We start from the raw sequence: 11,295 nt of genomic DNA on the forward strand, positions 1-11,295 counted from the left end.
GAAGGAACATGAGCATTATATTCTTTCCGTAAAGAGGAAGATGAAGAAGAGACATTTTTTATATACCCTATTAATTTATAGGGATTTTAATCCTTGATTGAATTGCCACCCTTCTTTTTCGCCCATCCTAATTTTCGGAATTGACAAATTCAATTAACAAAATGGCTTCTTTTTCGCATAATTTATAGAAATGCTTCAATTGACAAATTCAAAGAAACTGATCTATCTTCTTTTTCACATAATTTATAGAAATGATTCAATTGATCCAAATTCAGCTTCTTCACTCCATATTTTTTGATTTGTCGATGCCCCTTTTTGTCAAACACTTTGACTTCTTTTTTTGTCAAAAATTATTATTGATTTTCATCTACACAGTCACACACATCTCTCTCTTTATCTGGCTTGCGTGTAGAGTTTATGAGATCTCTTTTTGTTTTTTTTTTGTCCTACTTCCACTTAGGTTAGTGGAATATTGGTATGTGCATATTGGAAAATATAATGTCATTCCTCTACAATGAAGGGTAACTTCACTTTCTAAAACCATTGGTTTTTTTTGGGAAGTCTTAGATGAAATTTCATATAACAGTTTCGATTAGATGATTTTTTTGGGCAGTCTTAGATTGGTTCTCCTTACTTTGCCCATTTGAGTTATACTCAAGACCTTGAAGTTGATGTATGCTTTCTGTATTCAAGTTGTGTAAACTTTTCATTCAGATCTATTATACCACTAGATTTATGTGTCAAAAGGAAGCTGCCAGACGCGGTGTCTTACGTCTTTTTTGTTACGGATCTCTTCATGGAAATGTACTTATCATGTTACTTGTTTTTGTACTGCTTATCAGAAGCAAAAAGGAAGTTTGTGGAGATTTTATCTGCATTTGAATTTTTGGATGGCCAGTCAATGGATTTGGTAATCTCTATTGATGCTTTGTGATGAAGTTAATTAGTATGTGTCTGCTAATTACCAAGTTTAAATACATTAAAATTGTCTAGATGTATATACACCTTGCACATATGCATTTAATTTCATCAACAAAATCATGTTACAATTTGTACATATCATAAATATTTGAAAGCAGTAAAAGGTAAAATGTGCATACTAAAAAAACACATAAATAAATGGTAAAGCATATAAAGAACTTATGGCCAATGTTCTGCTCTATGGAAATTGAATTGATAGCTGATGGTGTTCTTGCACAAGAAATAAACCAAGCATGAACTTTTTGGCGTCTACGTGAGGTTGACATTTTAAGAACGAGGCTAAACTCAAGTTCTTAAAATGCTTTTTTCAAGAACGATTTTGTCATCAACGAAGCTAAACTCAAGTTCTTATGTAATAATTTCCGGGTATTACAGAGGAATTGTTGAAAATTTGTACAGTCTTGTCGAAGCAATGTGCTCTATCAATGGTATTAGTCATATCACAACGGTACATATTAGGACATCAACATTATTATAATTTCGTTTCTGTGGTATTTTGTTTTATTATTGTAGGCGATGCAGCTAATGTAATCGGATATGGTCACCTTGGAGATGGTAATTTGCACTCAATTATTTCTGTTCCTCGGTATGAAGTTGTTATTTTCATTTTACTTGCAAGATTGTAAGCAATAACATTTTGCAGATTTTATCACAAATTGAACCATTTGAGAATGTAAACTTGTGATGGCTTCAATCAAGAATTTGATGGATCCCAAGTCCCAACCACATACTCTAAGACTTCATAATGCTGATTAGGAAACATTCCTTAAGAGACATGTGATTGATGGCAATAATTTATCATCACAATAAAAATAGAAAGAATTTTTCTAGTTACACCTCAGGAAAATCCAGTTACAACATCATTAGACAAAAATATCTTAACCCCTTTTAAAAATTTCAATGATTACCCTTTCTCTGTCTTCCTCTTCCTATGTGACGTGACTGAAAGGTCAGGTTCAAGTCTTGGAAACAACCTCTTGTCTAAAAAATAGGGTAAAATTGCATACAATACACCAAAATGGTGGGACCCCTCTCCGGACTCTGCTTATACGGGAGCTTTAGTGCACTAGGCTGCCCTTTTTTTTATTCAAATATATTCTTATTTTGCTATTCTAAAGCAATATTCAGGTATATTCAATAAATTCTTTTATTATTACATGATCTACTAAGGTTTTTTGAAAATTATACAAAAAAACTTTAATATATTCCCTCTCAAAATAAAAAACATTTTCAACTTAGCTCCTCATAAATTTTCAAATCTAGTTATAGTTTCCAACGCTAGATTTGCAATCACTGAGAGGAAGGTTGACATTTTCGTGTGGTTGTCGTTACACAATTTGAGTTTGCATCCTTCAACGCATAGTTTCATTTTGAGTGGATCGAGAAAGGTAATAGAACATATTATGAATCTTACAACGTTCCTTTGTTTTTATAGTTTATTAAGGTTTTAGTGCTTAATTATGATTAAACCTTATTTGATTAATAGAAAAACAAAGTGTTTGATACATTTAACAGATTTGACAGAAATGGAAATTACATCTCGAATACAAACATTATTCAAGAAAGAACTAACAAGCTTCACGAAACAATGATTTTGCTTGTCATTATATACAACGGAATATTTTCCCTTCCAGTCCAGCAACTCTCAATGCTTGCTACTGGGATGCTGTAAACTGCAAATTTTACAGTGTGCAATACAAACATTAATTTCATGGTGATCAAGAAACAAAGTTAAAAATATTCACAACCAAATAATTAATGGATTTAATTTGTATACGCTGACAATGTAAAACATTTTTACACATGCATCTAATTAAATCATGTCATGTAGATATTTTAGAAACTAACCTATAAAAATGACATTTTAGTGTGATTTGATTGGACGCATGTCTAAAAAGGTTTTACATCGTAAGTGCATACAAATTAGTCTCCTAATTAATTATTGGAGTACTAAATATATATAGTTGTAAGGTTTAAAACTTTGCAAAGAAATTAAATGACAAAATATCAAAATCATCAGCACTACGTACCTTCTAGTGTTTGAGCCACATTTGGAACCTTGTCACATTGACTGCCACCAATACATATACATAGTCTATCAACTTGTTCAAGAACTTTATATAAGCAATTCTCCAAGGTCGCCAAAGTAGTATTGGCCCTAATAATCCCCAAAAACCTGTGAAATAGCCTATCCCCAAGCACATGTAAAATCCTTCATGGAAAACTGAATTGTCATCTTCACCATGAATTTCTAACCCTTGAGGATTTACTGTTGTCGCGTCTTCGGGACATTTGTTTTCAAGTGGTTCACCACAAATATCAAGATTTCCTTCAAAACCTGAGGGATCTAAGGTTTGCAATTGTCTGCCAAAAGGGATTCTTCCAGAGAGAGAGTTGTTTGACAAGTCTAAAATTTCCAGCCGGTTGATGTTGGAAAGAGTGGAAGGAATTTTACCAAAGAAATGGTTTCTTGATAAGTCGAGGAAATCAAGTGAAACTAAATTTCCAATTTCAGATGGGATTTCTCCACTCAAATTGTTTCTTGATAAATTCAAAGAGACTAATCCAACCAAATATCCAATCTTTTTTGGTATTTCACCTGTTAAGTTATTACTTGAAAGATCAATGCCCTTAAGACGCATCTCTGGATGCTTGAACCCACGTTCCATACCTTTCCAGAATAAAGGTATCTTAAACGTATAATCATAGAAAATTACACCATAAAAGTAGCCTTGACTTGTCGAATATATTTGACTTTCAGTTTCACTAGTATTGATGCTCTTTTCAGACAATGATGTAAAATTCTCTAAGCATGTTGGAATTCCTTCTGATAAGTTATTTCTTGAAAGATCCAAAAGTTGAATCTTCCTTAAATAACAGAGGTGGATAGGAATGTTCCCGGAGAAGTGATTCCTTGTCATGCTCAAGATTATCAATTGCTGCATTTTTTCTCCTATCCATGTTGGAATTAAGCCAGACAACAAATTTTCACCCACATCTAACAACATTAAATTTCTACAATTCTTCAAAGTGGAAGGCAAGTCACCATTCATACTATTATTTCTTAAAACCAAAGCTTCCAATTTAACAAGGGTTCCCATTGACTGTGGAATCTTCCCCCAAAGCTTATTGTTTGTCAAATCAAGAAACAATAATGTGTTTACAGAATGCCAACAATTAGGAAGTTGTCCCTCTATTTGATTGTTTGATAAATCTAAGGTGGCCAAGTTTGTTGTTGGTGCTTTTTTATCACATAAAAATGAAAACAAATGTGAAAATTTATTTCCGGAGAGCATAAGACGTGAAACTTGTAGCAAAAAGGACGGAATTGTACCCTCAAAATGATTTGAATTCAAAAATACAACCGAACTTTGAGGAAGCTTATATGGAAAATATGGAATTGTACCGATTAGATTGGTGTACGACATATTCATTAATATCATATGTTGCGAGTTGTTCCAAAACCATTCGAGTACACCATCATTAAGCCCTGTATCAGAAATATCAAGTTGCATTATGGATCTTTGTGCTTGGAGCCAACTTGGAAAGCTTGAACCCAACTTGCAAGATGCCAAGTTCAAAGTTCTTAATTTGAAAAGAGGAACCCAACTAAGGGGAAACTTTAGTGATAATGAGTTGTATGATAAGGATAATACTTTCAATTTGGATAAACTAGTTAGATGTAATTCATTGATTTCACCTTCCAAAGAATTACCCTCCAAGTATAGATACTCCAACTCAGATAGCAAGTTGATGCATTCAGGTAGCGCGCCTGTTATTCTATTATGAGATAAATCCAATTGTGTAAATATGTTTCTATTGCACCCTGAATTTTTGTTGATCAAGCTAGAAATTCCACCGCTCAAGTTGTTATATGATAGGTATAATGTATGCAATGTGCACATGTTACTAAACAAAGATGGAATATCTCCTTGTAAATTGTTTTCTGAGAGTGAAAGATATTCAAGAGAGTTCATTACTTTCCCAAATCCATCTGGAATGGGACCTTCTAACAAGTTACCATCGAGGTAAAGGATATGAAGACTAGTGGTAAAGTTCAAAGCCCATAGAAATATTTCTGATGATCTCAACATATTTGAGGAAAGATGAAGGATGAGAAGGGAAGATGAAGAGTTCACGATTGAAGTAGATGGCACAAGAAAACTTTTATCTGTAAGACTGCAATTTGTTAGATAAAGCTCTTGCAATTTGGAGCTAAAACTGCGACTACCTGGAAATTGGGATGATGAAATATTATTATATGAGAGGTCAAGGATGACAAGAGAAGGAAAGTTTGGATAGTGATGAGATGATAAAACAATATTGTTTTGAGAAAGACGAAGCTCTTGAAGATTAAGACTAATATTTGACAAGAATTGAAAAGTTGATGATGTCAACATATTGTCAGAGAAATCAAGGATGGTAAGAGAATTGGAAAAGTTAGAATGAGAATGAAACAAAGACGCGACATCAGTATCTATAAGACCAAAATCAACTAACCTCAGCTCTCTTAAGTTTGGAATAAACTTCATGATTGTTTGCAGCAAGTAGTGAAAAGAGACAAAACTACGATACTGTCCGCTAAGGGAAAGACTTGTTAAAGAAGAGAGTGTAGACAACCAGTTTATATTATCATTTGTGAGATCAAAATACACATCAAGTTTAAGAGTTTGCAAACCGGGAAGATTCCCTGGTTGAAAAGGGATTGCTCCAGAAAGAGAAGTTCCTTCAAGATCCAGGTACTGCAGTTGTGAGAGATTTCTAAGTTGACAAGGGATTTCTCCAATAATATTTTCATTATCTCTTAGATTGAGATATCGTAAACGTGTAAGATTCCCGAGTTGAGAAGGGATTTCTCCGTTTGTACCATAAAACATGTCACTTAGATCTAGATATTCAAGATCTAAAAGTTTTCCAATTTGATAAGGAATCCTCCCACCAACATAAGAATTTGATAAATTGAGATACTTTAACTTGGTAAGTGAGCCTATGTTTTCTGAAATATGATTGCCATGAAATAAATTATAGCTAAGATCCAAATATTCCATATTTTGCAAGACAATCAACGAAGTGAAATCAATTGCACCTACCAAGAGTTGTGAATCATCACCACGAAGGTCAAGTTTCTTCACATGACCTGTTTCATTGTTGCACTCAATTCCTTTCCATTTGCAGCAGTCTCCATCTTTGTTATCATCCTTCCATGTAGACAGTATGTAAGAGTCATCAACGATGCTTTGTTTGAACCTGAGGAGTGCTTGTTTTTCCTTCTCTATCCATTTTGATTCTACACTTTCAGTTATAGTATTTTTGAACTCATGAGTGGATCCTGAGGTAAGCAATAAAAGCAATTGCAATACATAAAATATTTTGAGAATATAATTGCTCATTTGCTTCTGTTAAATATTTTGTTAAAGCTTTTCTTTTTAGTTGTGAAGTATAAAAACTCATGGGATAGATTTATATAGATTGATTGCACGAAGGAGTGGATGTCTCTTTCTCCTGACCAAAAGAGGCACTACCAAAAGAAAAAGGCACTACCAAAAGAGGCACTACCAAAAGAAAAAGGACCATGTGATACACGTCCAATTGCTATCTTATCATGATTTTAAATTGACTTATGTGGATATTCGTTAGGCAAGGCTTGTATATTTGAATCCCTCTTACAAGTGTATTTTTTTTATGATGATGCAACAATTTTTTTATTTGCACTACCGTAAATAAAAAACATTTGAGCAACTTCCATTTGATGTGAGCGTGGTCAAATATTTTTGATTTGTGTTTGTGACCATAAAATACCTGCTCTTAGTTAAACGGCCTTTATTTTGGCAATAAATTGAACGTCAGCAACGATTTTGAAATTCCAAAAAGTATGTTTTTTTTTTGTGGTGGTCGGGGTTCGAACCCCGGACCTTGTATATATTATGCATTGTCTATACCAACTGAGTTAAATTCACGATGACATACCTTAGTAAATTCGGCACGCGTATACACAAAATAAATTTGATATTGGTCAAATTTAAGTGACAAGAAGTTTCTTGATGTTGACCGATAAATTATCATCTAAAAGCTCCAACCACATTTTTGAATCATAGAAGTACACCACATACTTTAAATGGTCCTTAGTAGATTAAATGGATAGGCTTGATCCTATCTTACTAACGAGACATAATAAATTTTAAAATGCAACGTTGAAAAGTAGACTAGAAATATTTTAGCCCCCTATTTCTATGATAACTAAGAGACTCTAGATATGTCACCTAGTATTCATAAAAGCATTAAGGACTTTGCATATATAAGTTAAATGGAGATTCATCTTAGAATCATATCTAATTAGGGTTTAGTTACTCATTGTCATTGCAACTAAAAGCAAATTACAGAAGAAATAAAATATACTGTAAGAAAGGTTGAGGAGATAATTCTCCCTTGATTCTCATAGTGTCTACCTTCCTCTTGAAACGCCTCGTTGTGTATGAGAATTTTTTAATGAACGCTCTTGTAATTATAGACATGTATTCGAGTGCGTGTAAGGTGAAAAACTGGCTTTTTCCCGAAACCCTTGTGGAAAGCACAACTGAAGGTTGTGTTTCAAGGAACCGAAGATGCCTTGCGTGTGGGGTAGTGTGCCTTGCGCGTGCTAGAGCCTTCCACCACTGGTTCGCATGCTCGAGGCGTGTGGGAGCACAACCGGGGTGCGTAGCACTTGCTGAATGTATGTTTTTGCTATTTTCTTTGTCTTTTGGAGTGATTTCTTCCTTCAAACTTGTCTTGGGACATGGAATAGTATTTCTCCAACATCTAATGTCTTCAGAGGCATCTTAATTCTTCATTCCATGTCTTCCCGATTCTTCCTGAGGTGTCTTGCTTTGCCTAATTACATGATTTTTCAATGAATTACATCAAAAACACCTAAGAATTGCTTGATTTAGAGAAGAAATAGAATGAAATTACTTGATATGAAAACATTACAAATAGTCCCTTATATCATAGGCAATTGGTTTAAAACTCCTCTTATTTGGGTCAATCATTATTAAAATATGCTGAAAACAACGTAAGATGACATTTCATCAAGGGATTATGTCAATTCTTGTTAACGGATTTGGTTGAAAGATGTAAGAATGGTTAATTTAAGTCTTTTTCAAAATGGGGATGAATGTTAATTTAAAATGATAGACCATTTTGGAAGAAGGTTTTCGTGGGAATTGTAGAGAGCTGATCTTGAATGAGGTGGATTTGAGTAGTGCTACTAGGCCAGACTAGTCTTCGAGGTGGTAGATGGATGCTTTGACATTAAAGAAAGTGGGGGGTTTCAAGTGGTTCAAAGGGGGAGTTTTTAGAAAAGTTGGAAATCGTGGATTAACAAGTTTTAGGAGGGATTATTTGGTTGGTAATGCTCCTTGTGCAATTTCAAAGTTTAGTCTCTATTTTGAAGCGAAAGGAGGCAGAGGTGAGGAATTTGAGGTTGGAGGTATTTGAAATTGGCTATTCTCTTGGCGTATAGTTTCATGTAATTGAAGGGTTAGAGATGGTGGATAGTATGCCGAGGATAGAGGGGGGCCAATGCTTGGGGGTAGAGACCGGAAGGCAGAGGTGTTTTCACGGTCTAATTGACCTATAAATTGTTAGATGTGCATCTTCTCTTCTCATCCATCTATTTTTGCATTGTGACATGGCTTTTAAAGTATGGATATCGGGTTTTGTTGGCTTGGTTTCGCTGTAATCACTCCGCGTAACATTTTTGTTCATTTTGACTGTGTGAATGGGGAATATGGTTGATTCTGCAATATGGTCGAATTGTGTTAAAAGAACTGAAGATAGAAGTCGACAAGCCTATTGCATTGCTCAATGACGACAAATCTGCTATAGATTTGGCCAAGAATCCAGCATTGCATGGCAGAAGCAAACATGTAGAGGAACGATCTCACTTTATCGGAGAATAAGTGAACAAAGAAATGCTAGGTCATGCATTGTCTAATAGAGGAACAACTTCAAGTTAGTTAAAGATAAGGTCAAGTTAGTTGAGATAAGATGTAGCTAAAAATTATTGTTCGGTTTGTTAGCTAAATTTTTGCAAGTTAGTTAGTTTTGAATAATTACTTGTTTAATAAGTGAAGTACACTCCTAGTCTCTAGCTTTGAATTAATTTTTTAATCTCTTTTTTCTTAGGTTTTGAGATTCCTTTATTGTGGTGACCTTGGGCTGTCAATCTCTGGTCATGCATCTCAACACTTTATTAGTACAATCTTGGTTTGAGATGTCTTTTCCTAAGTTTTGCAATTTGTTAACAATACGTGTGAACCTCATTTGCATGAAGGAGATAGATTCACCATCCTCCATGTGAAAAAGTTCATATTGTTGGATGAGAGTATTGATTTTTGATTGCTTAACATCTTCGGTACCCTCATGAGAGTTTCCAAAGTGCTCGACATTGCTTAGCTGTTTTACAATGTGAAACCAAGTGATACTCATTCACTCCAAGAGAGGAAATTAGTATGTTTATCGCTTCAAATCAGTAAGACAACAATACAGTGTTTAACCACGGTGAAAGCATATGTCATCAATGCTCATGAGTTGGAAGAGATTTTCCCAATAGCTGCACAGGACAATCGTTTTATTGGACTCGTAATGGAAATCTGAGATACCTGAGTTCGAGTCACCATCACAATTTCTTATTGCGTATAGGTATCCACACCCTGTAGCAGTGAAGTCCACTTTTATTGAATGTGCTTAGTGTTTATGAATATGAACTTAATAGGTAGTGACTAAGGTTTACTTAATTGAGTTTTGTGTAAGGATGTAATTTGTATACACACAATCATTACAAAACTCTCTTTTACTTGGACATCCAATCATATCTCATTGTGCAAACATTTGTAGAGATATTTCCTAACATAATAAAGTAGCTTTATTGTATGATTTGGTTGAATGTATATGTAAAAGTGTTCCAGACATTCCGTGTATAACAATTAATCTCTTTAGTGTAATTGTAAATCTCTTTAGTGTAATTGTAAAATGTTGTGAATTCGTCAAAAATCACACTAATAAAGTACTTGATGTGTGGAGCAAATTATCAAGCAACCAAAACAACGTGTGTGACAATTATTAACACAAGTAAAATATAGAACAACAAAGGAGAAAGAGAGAGGGAACACAAGAAAATTTGTTTACCCAGTTCGGTCCAATACTGACCTACTCTAGGGGAGAGAGCAGCTTTCCGTTCCACTATAATGATGAATAACTATACAAACGATTCAAAAGGATTACAAGAATTAGTCTTCAAACCTAATTCTACCCAAAGTCCCGAATCTCTTCCCGTGACCAAGAGACTCAATCCTAATAGTCTTTTCCAAGGTGAATCAATGATGATTCAATCTCAACCCTAGTGTTTGTTGTCAAGAGAATTCTTTACAAACCCTAGTTGTAGTGTTGGCTTCTACAACAACAACAACAACAACAACCAAGCCTTATCCCACTAAGGCTGTGTTTGGTAACACAAAAATGCTAGCTTATAGCTTCTTGGATTAGCTTATAAGCTTGTTGGATGAAAACGTGATGTGTTTGGTAACAAGCTTTTCTCACGAGCTTATAGCTTTTTTTGAGAAGCTATTTCAAGTAGCTTTTGAGCTTATAACTGGTAGCTTTTTATATTTTCTTCCAATTTTAACCCTATTAATTTAAATTAATTATTTTTTAATAAAACAATTACCCCATGTTCATGTTTATAACTGCCACGTTTTTTTTTTTCACTACCAAAAAAAAAACTGCCACGTTTTTTCCATTAAGAAAAAAACTGCCACGCTTTTTTTTAAGGAAAGTTTTATATTCATGTATTTTTTTTTTAAAGAAATGCTATATATATATATATATATATATATATATATATATATATATATATATATATATTGTTATAACTAGCCTACTGTACACCAAATAATAAATAACTGGCCTATTATAAGTTTTTTTTTTTTTTTTTGTGAAGGAAACTGGCCTATTATAAGTTGTAAAATTTTATATATTCTAGCTCACATTTTGTTTCCACTTTCCTCTTATTTTTGAGATTCATAAAGCAGAGGTCAAAATTGTCAGTTAAATTTATTTGAGGATTATAAGTCGAAGGAAAAATTTATGAAGACTAAGACCGAAAGTTTGAATATTTATAGGGAACAAAAACATATTTAACCACATATTAAAATATTAAAAAAAAATACATTAGAAAAAATGTGTGTAATATATATATATATATATATATATATATATATATATATATATATATATATATATAAAACTTAAAAAAAATGTCCTTTTATGTCATTT

The 11,295-nt window shown here is 33.5% G+C and overlaps 1 protein-coding gene across 2 annotated transcripts in view; it reads right to left on the reverse strand.

Moving 5' to 3' along the window:
* LOC146914218 (receptor-like protein EIX2) overlaps positions 1 to 6,415 on the reverse strand; it is a 57,629-nt gene extending 51,214 nt beyond the window's left edge. The window contains exons 1-2 of one of the 2 annotated variants that reach the window (XM_085717121.1): positions 3,012 to 6,415; positions 2,440 to 2,654 (exon numbers count right to left, since the gene is read on the reverse strand). In XM_085717121.1, coding sequence (XP_085573247.1) covers positions 3,015 to 6,371 — 3,357 coding nt within the window. In that variant the 5' untranslated portion in view covers positions 6,372 to 6,415 and the 3' untranslated portion in view covers positions 2,440 to 2,654; positions 3,012 to 3,014. Of the gene's footprint in view, positions 1 to 2,439; positions 2,655 to 3,011 lie in introns of those variants that run through there. The other variant, XM_085717122.1, reaches the window with a different exon arrangement.
* Between the last annotated feature and the right edge of the window lie 4,880 nt (positions 6,416 to 11,295).

The sequence above is a fragment of the Medicago sativa genome, chromosome 6 (genome assembly GCF_051527215.1).
Source record: "Medicago sativa cultivar Bolivia chromosome 6, Bolivia_mono, whole genome shotgun sequence".
Lineage (NCBI taxonomy): Eukaryota > Viridiplantae > Streptophyta > Magnoliopsida > Fabales > Fabaceae > Medicago > Medicago sativa.